Source organism: Physella acuta, unplaced genomic scaffold (assembly GCF_028476545.2).
Source record: "Physella acuta isolate Inbredline_101_S28 unplaced genomic scaffold, ASM2847654v3 ptg000444l, whole genome shotgun sequence".
NCBI classification, from domain to species: Eukaryota; Metazoa; Mollusca; class Gastropoda; family Physidae; genus Physella; species Physella acuta.
This window is the reverse complement of record NW_026731963.1, coordinates 196,601-219,220: the sequence shown is the minus strand read 5'-3', so window position 1 is coordinate 219,220 and position 22,620 is coordinate 196,601. Positions and strand designations below refer to the sequence as shown.

Here is a 22,620-nt window from a genome sequence, read left to right as displayed (position 1 = left end):
TTTTTTTTCAAGCCATTGACCCTTCCAATATTTGTAGTTGCCTTTAATTGCATATTGGGCCTAAGTTCTTGTAGGCTGGGCCGAAATAATATCCGCATTGAAATAATTTATACATTAATCTAGTTTATCAATTTCCATTTCAATTATAAACATATTAGTCGTACGATCTAAAATTAAACTAGGTGCTAGGTTAGTCTGGATTCTTGATTATATAGATCTATGAGTTTAAGACAAAAATACAATTAAGAGGTAAGATCATCATTAATAACTTACTTTTATTTAACTTAGGACTTAGTTAGGGTAGGCCTAGGCCACTACTAACTACTAACTTTATTACTTTAAATTAAAACTTTAATTAGATCTAGATCTAGAGTTAATTATAATTAGAGTAGGTCTAACTATAATCTAATCTAGATATAATATAGATAGATAGTAATTTATTATTTATCTATAGCCTAAATTCTAGATATAATTAAATAATTCCCTTCTTGCCTCTTGGAGATGTAGAAAACACCAAGCTGTAAGCACTCAGAGCAGTCCCCTCTCTAGGCATATCGCAACCACCCCCACCCCCCACATGGTCTGGTGAGCTGTGGTTCACACTAAATGTTAACAATCGTAGAGCCGGGTTTAGTGACAGCTAGATCTATTAGACTATTAGGGGCAGATAATTTAGTTTGAAACTATTTTAAACTTAAAGGAGGTAACTAAGAGGAAGCTGTTTTCACAGGTCGGGGGGGAGGGGGGGGGGGGGAAAGGAGGGTTTTAGTGTTTTATAGCAAATACTTTCAGTGACAGCATTGGTACTGTCGAATTCACAAATTATGAATTACTGAAAAGTAAAAAATAAAACTAAATAACGGCGTGTCATATGCCGCGGGTCGGCTCGTATTTTATATTGAGGTAATGTTCACCTCCAGTTGAGCGTATTTTATTATAAACACAACCAAAACACACTTTAGTTGACTCTAGTTAAATCTAGTGACACTCTAGTCTTTTACTTTTTGAGACTTTTTAGCAGAACATTTCATATTCATAACAATAAATAACAAGAAGAAAACTCCAAAATCAAATAACTGATGCCTTGTAGTTTGTTCTTGGATGGATGCAAATCCATAAAAGATAAGCAGGTTGAAATTGGAGTCAACTGCCTATATTGCACACAATAGTTTGACACGAAATACTTAATTGTGTTGGAGGAAATCCTGTCCAACATTACAGATAATAAGAAGTTGCACTGCAGTCTGTCTAAATGAACTTTTCTCAGACTTTTCTCCATAGCATAAATTAATTAAAAAAAAACAGTGAATGATATTCACTGCATACCTGCACAAGTTTGTTTCTTTTAGACAATCAGCAGAGCTTAAAATGATGTTTGTATATTAAATATAATATTTCGGTAATATTAATTAATTGAAGACTTACATTATTTTCTGTATACTAATACTTAATAAGTGTGATATATCTTATTGTATTATGAATCAAATATTAAGTTTTCAATTTTAAGGCAATCCTTAAAGCTGATTTTAACCCCATAGGGGGCCTACTTGTGATCAGAAAAAGTCAAACAAATCTCCATCTAAAAAGATTTTATAAAGCTCTACATTCCACTTCCTCCTAGCCATAGTTCTCATACTATGGCTTTCCCTGTGTCCTCAAAATTTACAAAATTGTTTGTTTGGTGTCACAATTTAACAAAGTTTTAACTATCACCTCAGATGTATGATGCCATAAATGGATAATCCTGTATACTTTTTAAAATAATTTGAATTAGTAGGCCTACTTAGATCATAATTAATCATGCCGTCCGCATACATAGATTATGGACCATCCATAAATGGCATCACATACTTAAGGAATGTAGTTTCAGACATCTATGAAGATGTTTTTCTAACTTACTTTTATTACTGCAAGTATGAGTACAAATATGGCAAGATTTACTGACAAGTGAAATAAATGACTCTTTATTTTGGAGTCATATTTAATTAATTCCAAAAGGAAATACTTGAGCTAAACATTCATTGTACATCTTTTGTATTTTGTATTCACCTACATAACTGTGTTATGACACTTTTTTATATATAAATACCAAATCCAATTTTAAAATAATATTTCAAAAATGCAGTGATGCAGAATAAACAAGCAGATAAATATCTACATTTGATGTATATAATGTAAGCTATAAAAATCATGGAAACATGAATTTTGATTGACAGTGTGAATCCACAAAGGAATTGAGTGCACTATTTGCTGTCTTTTTTTGACTTACCCATTCTGGTTCACTGAATATTGTGACATAGTATTAGTTGTAGGGAGAGTCTTATGAACTCTAGAAGTCGAAGGGAGTGACATAAGATAAGCAATGGGGTACTAAAAACTTCTTTGCAGTTTGACAATTAGTTGGGCCTTAAGAGCTGTTTTAGTTTGACATTAAGTAAGCCCTAAGAATTGTTGTAGTTTGACAATAAGTGGGGCCCTAAGAATTGTTGTAGTTTGACAATAAGTGGGGCCCTAAGAACTGTTGTTTGACAGTAAGTGGGGCCCTAAGAATTGTTGTAGTTTGACAATAAGTGGGGCCCCTAAGAATTGTTGTTTGACAATAAGTGGGGCCCTAAGAACTGTTGTTTGACAGTAAGTGGGGCCCTAAGAATTGTTGTAGTTTGACAATAAGTGGGGCCCCTAAGAATTGTTGTTTGACAATAAGTGGGGCCCTAAGAACTGTTGTTTGACAGTAAGTGGGGCCCTAAGAATTGTTGTAGTTAGACAATAAGTGGGCTCCTAAGAATTGTTGTAGTTTGACAATTAGTGGGGCCCTGAGAATTGTAGTTTGACAATAAGTGGGGCCCTAAGAATTGTTGTTTGACAATAAGTTGGACCCTAAGAATTGTTGTTTGACAGTAAGTGGGGCCCCAAAAATTGTACTTTGACAATAAGTGGGGCCCTAAGAATTGTTGTAATTTGACAATAAGTGGGGCCCCTAAGAATTGTTGTAGTTTGACAATAAGTGGGGCCCCTAAGAATTGTTGTAGTTTGACAATAAGTGGGGCGCTAAGAATTGTTGTTTGACAGTAAGTGGGGCCCTAAGAATTGTTATTTGACAGTAAGTGTGGCCCTAAGAATTGTAGTTTGACAATAAGTGGGGCCCTAAGAATTGTTGTTTGACAATAATTGGGTTCCTTGAAATTTAACCTACAAAATGAAAAAGAGAAATTCAAGAAACAATGTCCTAACACAAATCTTACAGAAAAAAAAAACCCATAAAACAACAGATGTTTGCTTTGAACATTTTATGGATTTATGATTGTCTACTAACATGTTTTATAGGTTTTGGGCTTTTAACTTTAAGCTTAGGCTGAATAATTGTATCAAACTAAAATTCCTTTCAAACAGTGTATATTAGTATATATCGACCCTCCAGTCTTGTTTTAGTATTAACTAGCTTGTGTGTCCGCCTATGTGTAGACACACCAGAGGCATAGCGAGCCTTCCCGGCGCCCGGGAGGCAAGCTCTCAATTTGGCGACCCCAATCGGGAGCAAATTTTCAGTTAGCAACCCCCCTTCAAACTTTTGATTTGCACCCCCCCCCCCCCCCCCCCCCATCGCTACGCCTCTTAGACACAGCCTAAAATTATTTACATTTTTCCATTCTTCCATTCATGCACATGCAAGAATGTAGTGAGAAATAGTTCATTCGTCGAAATATTTATAGTAGGGCATGCAGTCCGTAAACCCACTATATTGATGGTTTAGGCTTTCTTTGGTAGAATCCTGGATCCGGACAAAAAGGCCGGCACGTTGTTATCGGCTCTAACAGTTAGATCTAGATCTATATGAAAACTTTGCGCATGACTGATCGGTAGGTGGCTTAGTACTTTGAGTGTAGAGTAGGCCTATGCGTTGTAGAAGTACCATCAAAAACTACATTCACACCGAGACACTGTATACAGTGTGAACTAGAACTATCACTGACACACCTATCGCGCCTACTCACTTTCGTATTATTGTAAAGTAAACCATTTACTTTTATTGTTGTCTAGCTATGTGAGATACTTAATCATAGGGTTAAGAATAATGAGATATTCGATTTTGAATGTTCTATCAATGAGCCGAACATGCCTTCCGTAAATGACGTCACACTTTTGTTGACATTATTTTTTAACCTCCCCACCGTCACACATCGTCCCAAATAGCCAGAGGTAACATCTTTCTAAAATATTGACTACGCTCGTTCAGCCTAGTAAATTTATCAATTTATATTACAATTTAAAAAAAAAAGTTTTCGAAAACGCGGACAAACTTCACTTTTTTAATTATGCAAAAGTGTGACGTCCAACTATTTAAACAACCCCCACCCCCAATCACACATCGTCTTAAACCCAACTTCCTCCCCATATGAGTGAGACGTCATTTAAGGACGGGACCCCCCTCTCCCCCTCCCTCTCCCCCTCCATTAATTAGTCTGACGGTTAGTTCACGGAGACTATTTTCCTTTCGATTTCTCCGTACGATTTACTTTGAACTTTAACCTAAGAAAAAGATTATTCTAGACTTGATGTTTCCTTTACCCCGCCGGGACTCCACCCCTCCAGAGTTTCTTCCAGGCATCTCTCCGAAAAATTTTTACCGCTTCCCCGAACGAAATGAAATTTATATAATTTCTATAGAAAATATATACTTTTAACAGTGTCCGCCCCCCCCCGAAGAAAGTTTACCGCCCCCCCGGAGAAAAATGTCTGGAAGAAACACTGCACCCCTCTTTCTGTAACGCTTATGGATTGAAAACAAGAGTGGAGGGGGGGGGGGGGGATTATCCGCTCAAGTGGCTCATAGAAAATACATTTAGTAATGTCCTATTGAAAGATAACGCGGATTTGCTTCACCCTAAAATACGCCCGTCCTCTTTGCCTACGTATTTGACGGGTGGGAAATCTAACCCAACAATAATATTTTGGTGGTGTTGCAAATATCTTGTTGGGGTAACACACTTAACAATAGGTAATACACGGGTTGTTGGTGTCACTTCTAGCTTAAACAACACAGCCAAACCCACTATTCAGACACACCCCGTACTTGTAGGCCTACAGACGGGCGTGTCGCGTGGTGTGTTTATTCATAGCAGTGTGTCGTTCCTTTAACGGCAGGATCGTATTATGACACGTGTGAAAGGGGGAGGACTGTCGCGATATTTTTTGTTTCACTTCCCTAAACAAAATTGGTCGAGCGTTCATTCTTATGAACACACGAATGATTGCGTCAATGGAAAAAGCAACGCATAAATAATAAATATTTCATTGAGACTTGTGTGTTATTTTGTGTAACCTATTATATGCCTACTTTTATTTTTAGAAATGGTGTGAGCATTTTGTCGTTTCAGCTGAAATTGACCATACTATTATTTATTAGAGTGGTAAATGGTACATACATATTTTTTTTTTTTAAAGATAGGTATTCCGCAGACCCACATAAAACAAATTAATTTTTATATGGAGGGATGAATGATGTGTTGTATCTAATGACGATGATAGATGTAGCCGACATCTAATGACGATGATAGATGTAGCCGACATCTAATGACGATGATAGATGTAGCCGACATCTAATGACGATGATAGATGTATCCGACATCATATGACGATGATAGATGTAGCCGACATCTAATGACGATGATAGATGTATCCGACATCATATGACGATGATAGATGTAGCCGACATCTAATGACGATGATAGATGTAGCCGACATCTAATGACGATGATAGATGTAGCCGACATCTAATGACGATGATAGATGTATCCGACATCATATGACGATGATAGATGTATCCGACATCATATGACGATGATAGATGTAGCCGACATCTAATGACGATGATAGATGTATCCGACATCATATGACGATGATAGATGTAGCCGACATCATATGACGATGATAGATGTAGCCGACATCATATGACGATGATAGATGTATCCGACATCATATGACGATGAAAGATGTATCCGACATCATATGACGATGATAGATGTATCCGACATCATATGACGATGAAAGATGTAGCCGACATCATATGACGATGATAGATGTATCCGACATCATATGACGATGATAGATGTATCCGACATCATATGACGATGATAGATGTAGCCGACATCATATGACGATGATAGATGTATCCGACATCATATGACGATGAAAGATGTAGCCGACATCATATGACGATGATAGATGTATCCGACATCATATGACGATGATAGATGTAGCCGACATCATATGACGATGATAGATGTATCCGACATCATATGACGATGATAGATGTATCCGACATCATATGACGATGATAGATGTATCCGACATCATATGACGATGATAGATGTAGCCGACATCATATGACGATGATAGATGTATCCGACATCATATGACGATGATAGATGTAGCCGACATCATATGACGATGATAGATGTATCCGACATCTAATGACGATGATAGATGTAGCCGACATCTAATGACGATGATAGATGTATCCGACATCATATGACGATGATAGATGTATCCGACATCATATGACGATGATAGATGTATCCGACATCATATGACGATGATAGATGTAGCCGACATCATCACGATGATAGATGTAGCCTACATCTACTAGTCTACGGCACAGAACTACATTTAAATATCATTTACCAACCACCCCGTTAGCATTGTTGCAATTATCAGAACCACCCAACAGTATTTCGTTGAATGACGTCATGCCACTATGTTCAGTATCGAGTAGACTAGATTGAAAAAAAAATCCATTCCGATTTTTTTGCTTGTATTTCAACTTTTTCAATAAATCGCTTCGATTTCGCGGGATTGTTAAATTTTCGATATAACACGGCAACAAAATCACTCCACGCTGTGTTATGGGTCTGCTACACGCAGTGTTAAAGGACAACATGTGTCCGTAGAGTTTCACGTCAAAGGAGGGTGCCCAACCGTGTGTGAAGTCGCACAGCAAGCGCAGGTATAAACCGTGCTTGTGTTGAAACAGTATAGGTCTAATGATGCTGTAAACTATTAATTTCAAGCGGATTTGTTTCAAATATTTAATCTAACTAATAAAGAAATCTCGTGGCCATTATTCTTTAGTTCAAAGTTGTCATCCTTTGATCAGTGAAAGTTGCAAAAAATTTAAAGTAGGCCTACGTTAATGAGTAAATCACTAAAACTAAGCATGCTTTTTGAAATATTTTTAAATTGAACAACACAAAATATAATAAGAATTAATTAAAGAGCAAGTATAGCCTATACAATTTTTAACTCTTTTACTTTTAGAAAATTTGCTGTTTTTCTTTTTAGAATAAAATATTGCTGAAAGTCAATGAATAAATGTGATTTATTTTAGATGTGTATTTGAAGTAGATGTATGTGTAAGGGTATGTTGTGGCATTTGATAAGTAGTAAAGTTGCCCTGCACTTGTACACATTGAGTCATCAATGTGGAAACCTTGCTAGTTTACTGCCTGCTTTTGAAATTGCTTAGTCAAGGATAACATTGAATGCTGAATGTTAAATGTAGGGAAGTATGGTTGTATACTTTTATAGACCAGTTTTAAGATATTTTGAATTGCCTTCCTTTGAAATGTTTCTGAAGCTTTGAAAGCAGTGTTACTCAATAGTTATGGTTCACTATATATATTTGATCTATTTTAAACAAGGCATGTTTTAGTTTGCCATATCATTTAGAGTTTGTTTTACATATAGTACTTTCTGAGTTAAATTTACTTTACTATGCTAAAAACTCCAATTAATAACAGTATTATCAGAAAAAAAAATTATTTAAAAAAAAAAACTTTAAGGCTATTTGGAAATACAGGTTTATTAGAAACATTCTTTCTTGTCATGATTCAGTGATATTTTGATAAGCCTATTATTTTCTTATTCCTTAAAGGTTAAGTATGGGTAAGTAAAGTTACCTGTCAAACCTTACGGCCTATGGGGTAAGCGAAGTAGAGTTCACATGTTTCTGTGACTTCAGCATATGAAGAGATAGTGTCGTCAGCACTAAGCTCAGCCTCCTTTAGTTTCCCTAACTATAGTCAGGTACCCATCTGAGCTGGCTGGTCTCAGGGACATTCTACTGACTTGAACCCGATAAAAAACTAAAAATTGGGTGTGGCAAAATATGCCCTTGTGGCAAGGCCCTGGAGAATACAGAGCACGTCCTTCAAGAATGTTCATTCTATAGCCAGGTGCGATCCAAACACTGGCCCCTACACACCCCACTCAAGGAAAAACTATATGGGGCACCCCCTGATCTGGAGACCACAGTCCAGTTCATACACGAAGTTGGGCTTGTTGTTTAAAACCTCCATCATATACTTAAGAAGAAGAAGAACCTGATTTGAACTCTAGACTTTCGGGTTAGTAGTCTAGCATATTACCGCTAGGCCACGCTTCCCCTTATTGGGTAAGGCTAACTGCTTATCCCTCCACACTCCCAGTTCTTTGTACATGTCCACTTTGAAATATGATTGACTTATAATTAATGGTTTAAAATATAATTTTTCTTCAACAGCATGCACTGACCAGCACTTCAAGACATGAATCCGTGGCGGTTGTACCGGTCGCTGACCAAATGCTCAGTAGACTTCAAGTGTATGTCACGTACCTTCATCCCCGCTCTAGTCGGCCTCTGCCTGGGCATGACCCTCAGCATGATGTACGCGCCTTTCAGCGACGACAGCTGTGAGACGTACATGGCAAACCAGGACCCTCAGACGATCAAGATGAGAGAGCCAAAGTCCCTGGACAGCAACAAGGACGAGAGCTTTGAGCCGCGCCAGCTGACTCACATAGACGAGTCCGCCTACAAGCTGGACACCAAGGCTGGCACCAAATTCTACCGGCCCAAGTTTGCAGCCACAGAGCTGGGTATACGAGAAAAATTGTTTGTGGCCGTTTTATCCTCTAAAGACACTCTCAACACATTGGCCGTGGCCATGAATAAGACAGTCAACCAGTATGTGACGAAAGTGGTGTATTTTATAGACAAAAAAGCAGCTGTAGTTCCCGCGGGGATGATTATAGTGAACTTTGATGATGGCTACAACCATCTGATGCCCACCAATGTGTTTAAGTATGTGATCAAGAAGTACGGCCATGACTATGACTATTACATGTTCATTTCTGACAAAGGATACATCAGGGCGGAGAAAGTGTTTGACCTTGTCAGTCACATCAGTGTCAGTCGACATGTTCACCTGGGATCACCTAAAGGTGTAGATGGAGGTAAAGCCTACTGTGCTTTAGAAGGTGGAATTATTTTATCTCAGGTTTGTTTTTGTTTTTTTAATCCTTTTTTATTTTACACATTGAGCTATTAATACTATTGTAAATCTAATCGTGTAGAATTATCCAGTAACAGATGGTAGAATCAATTGTCGCTATCTATTTTTATATTGTTTGAATGTTAAATGTTCAAATAATTGATTTAGTATAGAAAACCCTACTTGGTTTTTTTTTTTTTGGTTTTTTTTTTTGCTTTATAGTTTTCATCTAACAAAGAAAATTGGTAATGATGGATTCTGTAGAATTTCTTTACTTATCAGCTCAACTAATACAAGCCTAGAAATTAGTGTATAGCATTAAATTATAAGCTGCATACAGTAAATATTTACTTTGTTTAGTTGCAATAAATTATGCATAGGCCTCTAAACTCCATAAATAATCATACAGTATGTGTTGGATTCCAGGATTAATTTATTTATCCAACACACATTTTGTCTAGCTAACAAGTTAAGTTTATAATCTGTGTCCGAAACACAGCCAACACTTTAGTTCATCATGTACTTTTAGTTGTATGCTGTTGAAACTAGGTGGTTATATAAATAAACATTGTAAAGAAAAAAGTTATGTCTATTGGAAATGCAGAAGTGCCAGGTAATAAACAATTTGAGTATGAATAGTGATAGTTAGCGCACAGGTAGAGGAAGTTTTTAGGTGTACTTTACACAGTAGGCTCATGGAATCAAATTTAAAAATTAGTGCAACGAGCTCACTTCTTAAAATGCTATAATTTATTTTATTTTTTCTTCCGATTAAAATACTATACAATATAAATAGCTGCATTTATATTGTTCAATGATATTTTTCTAGATACAACATTCTTAAAATTATTTCTGCATTCTTTAATTTGAAGTTGTTTGGAGTGTTACTAACTTGTATTTGTACCATATAAATTTTGCACCACATGTTTGGGCGTATAAGTTTACACTTAATATTATCACTGCAAGTCAAATGTAATTTTAAACATTTTTAAACTGATACCTGAATTGTAATTATTGCTAAATAAAAATTGTTTAATTAGGGTATCGAACTTCATATTTTGTTTACACTTTTTTTTTAACAGTCTCTTCTGTCTCGTGTGAATGCAAGCTTAAAATGGTGCTTAGATAACTGTCACAGCAATGATCAGAGTGTCAACTTTGGTAAATGTCTCCTGCATGTGTCTGAGTTGGAGTGCACAAACACAGCAGCTGTAAGTCTATTTCTTTCTCATTGAATCACCAGACATTTTAAATTACCAACTACTGTTTAGCTTCATTTTTTTTTATAAATTATTTACATGAGCTGCTAGAAGATATGGGAGTGTAGTGAAATAAAAATATTCGGTCCTGTATGTCACACTGGTATAATAAAAAAGTTTTTTGAATTTGGGTTATGGCCAAGATTACGATTAAGCAAGAAAATAGATTTTATGGTAATATAAATTGTATGTATTATCTAAGAAGTAGCTTTCCATATATTTATTTTTAAATGCTAATTAATACTCATTGTAAAGCACTTTTATTTTGTAATTATATTTTCATTAAAAATTTTTAAAGAATTAGCAAATAATGTGATTATCATTGAATTATGTCATGAGTGTTTTTTTTAATAAACCTGTATTTCCAGAACAAAGTTTATAAAGCATTCCCTGTTAAAGATTTTAACTTCAACAAAAATATTGATAGCATGAAGGATCAACCTGACTTTAACAAATCATTGTCCATATATCCAATTCCTGATGATATAACTCACTACAAACTCCATAGGTAAAAACATCTATTTTTTTTTTAAAAATCTGCTCTCTTGAATTTATTTTCAATATTTTAGAATGAAATAGCTAATTTCTTGTTGGGCAAGTGAAATCTATTACTGTACATGATTTAGTTAAATAATATTTTAAATGTTTTCAGGTATTTTTGTGAGGTGGAGCTTAACTCTACCAGACACCAAATACAAGAGATGAAAGACAATATCTTGTACATGAGTCAGTTTGCTCCAGGAGGTAGAGACAGTATATCATGGCCAATAGGTAACCACAGGTTGTTTTTTTTCTGATTGCACACAGTTTATTAGATCTGAGCAGATTGTACACAGTTTATTAGATCCGAGCAAATTGTACACTGTTTATAAGATCTGAGCAATCAAATCAAATCTTTAAGTGTTAACTACATTCTTATCTATTTCCTTGCTCAACAACAGGTGTACCAGAACCTTATAAGCCTAAAAATAGATTTGATGTCATCCGCTGGGATTATTTTACGGAGACTCATATTTTCTTTCAAGATGATTTCACAAACGTGAAGGAACTTATAGGTTGGTCATAACTTTTTTTTTTTAATATAATTAAGTCATTAGCTAATTTTTGTGTTGGGTACATTTTGGCTAAATTGTATGCAATAAAACATCTTTTTCCATTGTGGCCCCTGGGGAGCAAAGAGCTGCAGACACACCTCTCCACTGGACTCTGTTTTGGGCAGCTCTCTTTATTTGTGCCCACGTAAGCCCGGCAACCCTTGCCTCTTCTTGAAGAACTTCTTCTACTGTTCTTTTCTAGGATTTCCTAGGCCGCCCTACTTCCCTCTTCCCCTGGGGATCCCAATCTAATGCTAACAATGTACACTAAATTATGGGTTAACTAATGTTGAATAATGTAAGATTTAATGATTTAAATAACAACTGTGCTGTAACAATGTTTTAGGAGTTGACAAGCTGGATATTCAGGACATAATCAAAATATCCATGGAGAAACTCAATGAAAAACACAACAACAAGTATTTGTACTCATACCTCATCAATGGCTACAGGCGATTTGATCCCCAGCGTGGTATGGAATATCTGCTTGACCTAGCTTTAGATGACACCTCCATACCAGCAGAAGAAAATGGAGAAAACAACTACAACAAAAGGATTGTAGAGAAAAGAGTTTTCCTCGTTCGCCCCTTAGGAGAGGTATAACAAATTTTTTCAAAGTATTAAATTATCCTTTTTCCTTATGTTTTTAAAAAAGAAATAATTGATAACATGTATATTTTTTTTAAAATGATGGATTACAATTAGTAAATTACTAATTTGTATTACAATAGAAAAATACAACTAATTATTATTTTATTTTTGAGAGAAGAAGTACAAATATATATATGCTAAATCTGTTTATATAGATCTACTTAAAACTGATTAAATAATTTAATCTCACACGCACAATGATGTATCAAAATTCTTCAGGTTGAAGTAGTTCCCATGCCCTATGTTACTGAATCCACCAGACTAAACATCATTCTACCCATCACACCAAGTGATTTAGATGGATGGGGTATTTTCCTGGAAAACTATGCAAGACTTCAGGTAATGACCAATGACACTTATTTTAGTATATGACCCAAACCCCCATTTGTAAGCTTATTTAAAATTATATTTCACAAGTATGAACAATGAACACCATTAGTGGTTTTAAGAGACAATGTAATGCTACATTTTATTGACATTTCCTCATTTAGGCTTATCCAAAATCAGAATTTATTTTATACATGAAGTGCTTTTAAGCTGGAGTTGAAATATATTAAAATCATCCTGTTAGACCAGACTGTCCATAAAGCAGATGAAGCAGAGTTTGGCTGAGGAAAGGATTTTGTGGTCAGCACACTGCCCAGCCACTTTTACTTTCTCCTACATAAGTCAGGTTTTTATAGCGCTGGTTGAGCTGAGACAATACAGTCCTACAGGCCTTTTACTTTTACTAAAGAGTTGACACCTCTATAGCAAAATATATAAAGACTGTAAAAATACATCAATTCTGTTGTTCTGTCTTGAACTGTAGGCTGATGCTGCTGACAACTTGGCCCTGATCATTGTCTTTATATACAACCAAATCCCCAAGACTGGCGAGGATGACATCTTCTCTGTCCTCAAATCAATGGTGGCTTACTACGACGACAAGAGTGAGGATGGGGTTAAAACTAAAACCATCAACTTCTCCAGTAATGGAACTTATGTGCCAGAGTTTAAAATCATTGACATGGTTAGTGTATTCTAGAAGTTTTATATTCCTTTTATATTCATGTTCAACAGCATTCAACCCTTTGTTAGTAGATGTATTGCAGAAAATTAGTAAAATAATATATATAAAAAAATAATTATTTATAATAATTTTATAAATATAAATTTTATTTATAATATATATATATATATTTTATATATATATATATATATATATATATATATATATATATATATATATATATATATATATATATATATATATATATATATATATATGTATATATATGTATATATATATATATATATATATATATATATATATATATATATATATATATATATATATATATATATGTATATATATGTATATATATATATATATATATATATATATATATATATATATATATATATATATATATATATATATGTATATATATGTATATATATATATATATGTATATATATATATATATATATATGTATATATATATATATATGTATATATATATATATATATATATATATATATATATGTATATATACACACACACACACACATAATACATACACATTTAATATTCATTATACATATGTACCTACACATGCAGAAATTATTGTGCTGTTGTTTTTTTTTAAATATAAAATTCGCTTTGATACTTTAGGTTAGTGAGCAGCTGGAGCCAGATGCCTTGATGCTGACGTGCACAGTGGGGATGCAGCTCAATGTTGAAATGTTGAACAGAGTCCGCATCAACACCATCCCAGGCTGGCAGGTTTTCTTCCCTGTAGGTTTCTGGCAATACAAGCCCAACCTCATCTACGACAAAAAACCGTACCCAACCGAGATAGAGTTCAGCAGTAAAACTGGACATTACGACGTACTGTCCTACGAGCATGGCAGTTTTTACAACTCTGATTACCAGGAAGCCAGGAAGTCAATGACCCAGGTGGAGTTGATGGAGAACGATCTATACGAGATTTTCGTCAAGTTTGGTAAAATTCATGTCTTCCGTGCCGTCGAGCCAGAGTTCAAGCACTACTACATGCAGCTGGATTGTCTGTCTAGCAGCCCGGCCAAGCTGTACGAGAGATGTGTGGAGAGGAAGTCGCTGAACCTTGCCACAAGAGCTCAACTTGCCAAGAGAATCTTCCAGTACCAGGCCAAAAGAGAATCTCAACAGAATCCAGCAAAGGAAGGTTAAAATTGATCTTAGTTTTATATAGAAATATTATATCTGTGTGTCTGTCTATTTATGTGCGTGAGTTGATATATATATATATATATATATATATATTCGTTTTTTCATGGGAAGTAATAGTATTAAACAGGTGTTTTCCTATAAACACATTTCACATCAGTTAAATATATTTAAAAAATTGTGTAAAACAATTCTTAAGGTAATTTAAAATCTGTCTTTAAGTGTAGTTTTGAAATTGGTGGAATATTAATATTTTAGAATATGAACAAAATACTACTAATGCTCTTATGGCTTACTTGTCTTGATTCCTTCTGTTCTTTATGAAGCAGACAGCTTAGATTAGACTTTATCAACAAACTCCATTATATACACCCTCATATAAGACCACTGCATCCCATCCCCTCCCATTATCTCCCATTTCTTTTGCATTCTATGTCCCAATTTAGTTTTGCCCTATTGGTTCACAAGGTTAGTTACATGTCTAAGACAGTTATTTAAAAAATTTTTGAACCTTGTCTCCCATACTAAACTTACACATTTGACTTGACTTTCCTGTCTTCTTAACTTTTGTCTTGTAGCTAGCGAAGCTGTTCCCATGTGATCAGTCATGAGTTGTATAAATGGTATTATTTCTTATATACATACACAACCAATTTGTTGAACTGTTGTTTAAAATATATTTATACCTAAAGAACAATTCTATCATAAGTGCCTTTGATTATTGAAGGTAGCATTAATTATTTAGGACTTTTTAACATGTTAATTATTAATTTCCAATCACTATCTATTAACAAAATGTTTTTTTCTAATTGTTGGGTGTAACTATGTTTTTGTACATGACAAATCTATTGTTGCTAAAAGTGATACATTAGCTGGGTTGTGGCACTTACTAAATAAATGTTAACTGTATACTTTGTTTACTTAACCCTTAAAGCGCGCTAAGCCACGATCGTTGCTTTGCTGTTACACAACGCGTAAGGCCACGTGGCATGCGCTTTAAGGGTTAGGATTTCAGATGAAGGAAAATTCAGATGTTTGTAAAAAATAGGGCTAATATTGTTAAATTATAGTGATCACCTTTGAATTCCATCTAATTTTTTAGAAATCTAAATCAAACTTAATTATCACATTTCTCTGGCTATTCAAGTGGTTAGAAAACTTTGTCTAATTACTTATTAGCTTACCCAAACACTTACTTGTACTTTTTTTTAATTAAGAAAATATCTGTCATTGTAAAAACTTTTTATTTAATGAACAATTTTTTTATGGTTAATTTTATTGTTTTATAATATCCATTTAAAATCTGGACATTTTTATATTCTTTAAAATAATGTACATAATTTCCCACTTTTTAAAGTGTTTAAAATTGTGATCTTTGTTTTGCCTTGCATGCATTCTCCCTTCCAATGTTTAAGTTCAGTCTAATTGTACATGAAATAAGTGGCTGTACATAGGGGTGACTATTGAAAAAAACGTATACACTTGTTTTATTTTACTTACACAAATGCATAATGATAATAATAATTGTGATGATTGTATTGTTTAATTTACTTAATATTAGAAATATTGATATACATATAGGATCTATGCACTACACATCAGTATTGTTCACAATGTTTTCTCTTGTACTGCTTGTTCATTTTTACAACAAATGTTAAGAGCCAAATAACTATCTAGTTCTTCCGAAGTCTGCACTCCGCCTTTCCCCACATTTTTATCTAAATGGTAATTTTCATTATATGGAATGTTTTACTTATGTGTCAATACTTTGGATCTGTTCTCAATTCAAATATTATTTTTTTACAATAAAACTCTAATTCAAATTTGTAATCAAATTTAAGATTGTGTGAACACTCCATTATTAAATCACCAGCTGTTTGCCAGACCTGAGATGTACTTGACTGTAAATGTGAGCCAATGATAACAACATGCAAGGTTCTGGTTGTGTAGACAAAAAAGTCCCTGCAACCCTCAGATATTATTGTACCTGTTTCACTGTTACTGGGAGTTGTGTTATTGTCATCTACAGGTTTCATTGGTTATTTGTTGATTTGAGTAGTCAAACCAGACATTTTACATTACAACTGTTCAAAGAATCATGTATTTTGTTTAGGATAGTTTTGTGCGCTAATCTTTTTGTTTACAATGAATTAATTTATAAAATCCACGCTAATTTTTCTTGTATTTTCTCAATACTGTGAGATGTATATGAACTTTGTTATAGAATGTAATTCCTAAATCAAAACTTTAAGATCACTCAACTTTTTATTTTTTTCACACTCAATAACAAAATAAAAGCAGATATTATGAGGTCATCATAAGATCTCCCATTGAGCATACAGTATTTATAATTTTTCCTTTTCACATCTCATCTCTCAACTTTCTGATTCTCAAATTCTTTAGTTTTGTTCTACAACTTTAATAATGGAAATATTGAGCAATGGCAGTTAATCAAGTTAATATTAAAGGGTTTCCTCTCTTTCATCAATATTAAGTATTTTAGAAATGTAAACTTCTTCAGTAACAATCATTAAATTCGTCTTTATTCTTTGGGACGGAGTGGTCTAGCGGTAGAGAGCTGGACTGCTAACCCGCAAGTCTCGAGTTCGAATCCGGGTTCAAGTCAATAGACCGTCCCTGAGTCCACCCAACTCTGATGGGTACTTAACTCATGTTAGGGATAGTAAAGGCGGCTGAGCATAGTGCTGACCACACTGTCTCTTCATATGCCGAGGTCACAGAAACAAGTGAACTCTACATCATTAACCCCATAGACCGTCAGGTTTGAAAGGGAAACTTTACTTTACTTTTTTATTCTACTCTGTCTCAAACTAAATTAAGCATATTAAATTTTGGTGTATTTTTTTTCACCTAAAAATGGTACATTCTACCCTCTTTTTACACTGCTCAAGAACAACTGTTTGCACTCAGCACTTTTTTGCTTTCAGTGCATATTTTTTTAAATGTAAACTTTGAATTGTTTAGGCATGTATCATTAACAATTTTCATCTATGGCTGTTGACAGAATGTGTGTAAAATGTTAGTGTTTACTTACTGTCTAATGACACTGTGTTAAATAAATATATATGTGGGTTAATGATCTTAGAAATATAATAAAATATGGTTACATTTTGATATGCGTTTTCTATTGATGATATTCTTTGTATTTGTAGTGGGTTTTTTTTTTATATCTTTGTCCTCTTTATCTTCTCCTTTGTTTTCAAATTTCAGTAGTTGTTTAAAAATTATTGTAAAGCTAAATCTAAAAAACGTTCTAAGTGTAATGGAAGAGAAATGAAAGATAGCCCAACTAATTGCCACTTGCTTGTCAAGATACTGCTTGTTAACTAATATAACCAGTTGTCGGTCAATGTAGTCGGACACCCTAACAATAATACTATAATACTTTTAATGACTGAAAAGACCTGCACTAGAGACGATTTAACTAGTTATTCATTCATACATTCATGTTATTGTTACACTGATTAAATGGACTTGCATAACTGGAGCCAAATAAATGTTATTATTGTATGATCTCTGCATACAGGGGATAATGTGGTCAGCACTATACTCAGCCACCTTTGTTATCCGGTTAGGTCAAATTTGATGTAATTGAATAACTAATTATTTTTTTATGAATTAATGAAAATTTACTAAATAAAGCACTATTGTATAAATTCAATTTCTTACCGGGGGGGGGGGGGGGTGGAGGCCGGGAGGCGGCGGTAGACTTTCTTAAAATCGTGTCTATATCCCGAGTTACCATCCATTGTTGTCTTATAGAACTTTAGTATATTCGAGAAAGTTTAGGGGAGATCACTCCCGCTATATTTTTTAAAAAAAATTTACAACAAAAAACACGGAAAGTAAACAAAACACAAAGCGTAAAATTACTTTTTAATGGAGGGAATTCCCGATAAATTCCAAATAGTTCCTTGCACCATTTAGTTCCCCTGACAAACTAAGTTCTACAATCAAATTTTTATATCCCTCTATCAACTCATAGGTCATTTTATGTTTTTAAATTAATTTATATTCTTTGAGAATCTGGTAAATTATGGCAGACGATTTGAACGCACAAATAGAACCACAGCCTGCCATCAAGCCACCTAATAACACTACAGAAAACAAATCGGCAGGAGGTGACGATGAAGAGAGTCTTGTTCCCGGCCCAGACAGCCCAATGCCGTTCTTGTCAAATGAAGTTTTACAAAAACGGGTAGAGTCTTTGTGATGATTTCTCACATAATTAATAATTAAATCGTAGTGTTCTACCTTACAGCTGTGTCGGAATTAGAAAAAAATTATGAGATTTTTATGACAAAAAGACCACATTCTCCAGCTTTAAAAACGAAGACAAATTTGCCTTACCGATGACGGAAGGATGAACTGACACACTAACTAGCGGCTTATATAATAGGCTAGCGGTTTTTTATTATAGATACGAGTAAGTTTAGGGGAGATCACCCCTCTCTAATTTGCGTTACAGCTCAACAGTAGGACACCTAATTCACTGTATTTAACAAAAACAAAACTATAACTTGACAAATTTGAGTTGTGTGCTCTCGACGACTGTCGGGCAGGTCGAATTAACGCGCTGGTTCCCGGGTCCTCTTATTGAAAGAGCTAATGTCTTTCCTGAATGAAGGGCTGGTCTTCTCATTGGTTTAATGACTAGTCCTCTCATGAAGAATTGGTCCTCTCACAGATTATTGGTCATCTCACTTGGTGAGTGGCTGGTCTCATATAGTATATAGTCTAACCACTTATGGTTTTCAATTAAGGAAATGTCACAGCTTCACCTAATATGTAAGTTTACTCTAGACCAGTGGCGTCTCTAGGCCGGGTGTCACGCGGTGCGGCACTTCATTTCATGGTCACCCCCCCCCCCCCCCAAAAAAAAAGTATATATATGTAATAGATTGAAATAATTGTGAGGTCAAGGGAACTCACTCTTCTGTATTAGTTATATTTATAATATTGTTATCTTGAGTGATGTCCCTTGTGTACTTCCTTCCGTCCTCTCTGGTATTACCATCATGAGGTAGTTAGACCCATTAAATGTGTTATATACAACCACAGGCTTCTGTCGTCAATCTATTATAACTGGCGACGAAGGATAAACATCTACTAGAAAGAGCACCTACTTACGCAAAAAAGAGGTTTGCTAGAGCTTATTAGCTAATTATTTCTAGAATTATGGCGCTGTATGGCCAAATAAAAGAATTTGATGCGAATGATGAAATCATTCAAGATTACCTAGAGAGGTTAAGCTTTTACCTAGAAGCTAACAACGTGACGATAGAAGCCAAAAAGAGAGCTGTTTTGTTAACAGTCATAGGGCCTCAACAATTTAGGCTACTAAAAGACTTATGCGCACCAGCTGGTCTAACTACCAAGAGCTTTAACGAGCTGAGCAAATTGCTAACAGACCACCATGCGCCTACCCCATCAAAGTTTTTATGTAGAGCTAGATTTGACAGTAGGACTCGTCAACCAAACGAGTCAATATCAGAATATGTTGCTGCTTTACGTCATTTAAGTGAATTTTGTGAATTCGGAGAAACGCTGTCTGACAGACTATGTGAAAAGTTTGTGACAGGTGTAAACAGCCCTGATATTCAAAGAAAGTTGCTGCTCGAGTCAGATCTAAAATTGGAAAAGGCAATACAACTTGCAATGTCATTCCAGCAGTCATCAGATGCGGCGAGATCTTTAGCACCTTCAGAGATCCATGCAGTAAACAGCAGGTTAGTCAATAAACATCAACCCCATCAGAGCATTCCAACTTATGCTAAACAGCCTGCTCGTTTAAATCCTAGATCTAAATCTAGTAATAATTATCAAAAATGTCATCGATGCAAAGGTCCCCATGCATCTCATCAGTGCAAGTTCAAGTCAGCAACTTGTTATAAGTGCAGTAGGCAAGGTCACATTGCCAAGGCCTGCTTTGCAAAGTCTTCGTCTGTTGCTAAATCTAGCCAGTCAAGACAGTACCGCAACCAAAGGCAGCACTATGTTAACTCTCACCAAGACTACCTAACTCAACCAATGAACCACTCTACCTGTGAAAATGCTCAAATTGATTTGCAGCCGGATTTCAACCTGTTCTCTGTTACATCAATAAGTCATGCTCCCATCAATGTACAAGTTAATATCAACGGTAAGAGCATAAGCTTCCAACTTGACACTGGAGCATCTCTAACAGTCATAACAAATAAAGATTTTGACGCTGTCACAGGAGGATAAGTGCCTCTACAGCCATGTCACAAGTGTCTAACAACATACACTGGTGACAATGTTCCGGTAATAGGAGAGTGTATGGTTCATGTAAGTTATAATGGTCAAAGTGTTAAACTTCCTCTTCTTGTGGTTGAAGGAAATGGACCGCCATTACTAGGTAGGAACTGGTTAAGTAATCTTAAGTTAAATTGGGAGAGTATTTGTTCATTGAAGAATGTAAAAGAATCTAGTCTTACTTCACTAGATAAAGTAATATCTGAAAATAAATGTGTTTTTGGTAATCATGGATTACTAAATGATAGAACAGTGAAGTTAAGCATTAAAGACACAAATCCAAGATACTGCAAAGCTAGAGTTCCACCTTATGCAATGAGGAATAAAATTGAAAATGAGCTAAGTAGATTGGAATCTAATGGCATCATAAAGAAGGTAGACTATTCCGATTGGGCGACACCCATTGTGCCAGTGTTAAAGAAGGATGGTTCTATAAGAATTTGTGGAGATTATAAAACTACACTGAATAAGCAAATAGAGCTAAATAGGTACCCTATTCCTAACATTGAGGAAATTTCTTTGAATTTGGCAGGAGGAGACAAATTCACTGAATTAGACTTTAGTCATGCTTACACTCAACTAGAACTGCATCCAGATTCAAAAGTCTATACGACAATAAACACACATAAAGGACTCTACCAATATGAAAGACTATGTTTTGGCATATCATCTAGCCCTGGAATTTTCCAAGCTGTCATGGACAGTATTTTTAAGGATATTCCAAATGTTTGTGTGTACTTTGACAATGTGTACATAACTGGTAAGAATGACACTGAACATCTTAAAACACTTGATAAAGTCTTGAAAATTGTTGGTGAAAAAGGTTTAAAGATAAACAAAGATAAATGTCAATTCATGTTGACAGAAATTAGTTTTCTTGGTTATATATTAAGCAAACAAGGCATCAGACCTCAACCTGAGAAAACAAAAGCCATTAAAGAAGCACCCAAACCTGAAAATACCCAACAACTAAGAGCTTTTTTGGGCTTAATAAATTACTATGCAAAGTTCATAGGGAATCTGTCTGGTAAACTATCACCACTGTACAAGCTGCTACAGAAAAATGCAACTTGGCACTGGGGTAAACAACAAGAAGCTGCTTTTAATACAGCAAAAGAGGCTTTGTCTGCTGACACCTTACTAACTCACTATGACCCAGGGAAAAGACTTGTATTGACATGTGATGCTTCACCAGATGGTGTAGGAGCAGTCTTGTTCCACATGGATGAGAAGGGTGACAGACCCATTGCTTTTGCCAGTAGATCTTTGAACCAGGCTGAGAAAGATTATTCTCAGTTAGATAGGGAAGGCTTAGGCATCATTTTTGGTGTTAAGAAATTTCATAAGTTTCTGTTTGGTAGGAAGTTCACCATCTTTACAGATCATAAACCATTGCTAGGTTTATTTGGAGAAAACAAAACCCTACCTGAGCATGCCTCACCAAGAATTCAAAGATGGGCTATCACACTAACTGCATACAATTATGAATTGAAATACAAACCTGGATCTGAGAATAGTGCAGATAGTCTTAGTAGATTACCTTTAAAAAACCAAAGCCTGAGCTATGTACCAGAAGATGTATTTGTTCTCTTCACTATCATGGATAACTCCAATATAAATGTGAATGATATTAAAAGAGAAACACAAAAAGATGAGTGCTTAATAAAAGTATATGAGTACTGTAAGAATGGTTGGCCTGAAGAGTCTGTGAATGATGACTTAAGGCCATATTAAATAAGAAATAAAACCCTTTGTGAAGATAATATAAAAGATGGAGAAGATGCAGTCCATTATCAGTCAGAATTACCTAAACAAA

At 34.9% G+C, this 22,620-nt stretch overlaps 1 protein-coding gene across 1 annotated transcript; it reads left to right on the top strand.

Annotated features, from left to right (window-relative positions):
- The first annotated feature begins 215 nt into the window (after positions 1–215).
- On the top strand, positions 216–14,585 carry LOC131943165 (chondroitin sulfate synthase 2). The gene is made up of 10 exons (XM_059303176.1): positions 216–249; positions 8,558–9,314; positions 10,391–10,519; positions 10,936–11,075; positions 11,220–11,338; positions 11,509–11,622; positions 12,008–12,258; positions 12,532–12,651; positions 13,124–13,324; positions 13,971–14,585. The coding sequence occupies exons 2-10, from the start codon at positions 8,583–8,585 to the stop codon at positions 14,508–14,510; spliced, it is 2,346 nt and encodes a 781-aa protein (XP_059159159.1). The 5' UTR covers positions 216–249; positions 8,558–8,582; the 3' UTR covers positions 14,511–14,585.
- The last annotated feature ends 8,035 nt before the right edge of the window (positions 14,586–22,620 follow it).

Bases quoted from the DNA above. Each gene is read 5' to 3' on its own strand.
- LOC131943165 (XM_059303176.1), top strand. From the start codon at position 8,583: ATGAATCCGTGGCGGTTGTACCGGTCGCTGACCAAATGCTCAGTAGAC. The intron at 11,339-11,508 runs GTAACCACAGGT...GCTCAACAACAG, and splicing joins CAGTATATCATGGCCAATAG to GTGTACCAGAACCTTATAAG. The intron at 12,652-13,123 runs GTAATGACCAAT...CTTGAACTGTAG, and splicing joins AAAACTATGCAAGACTTCAG to GCTGATGCTGCTGACAACTT.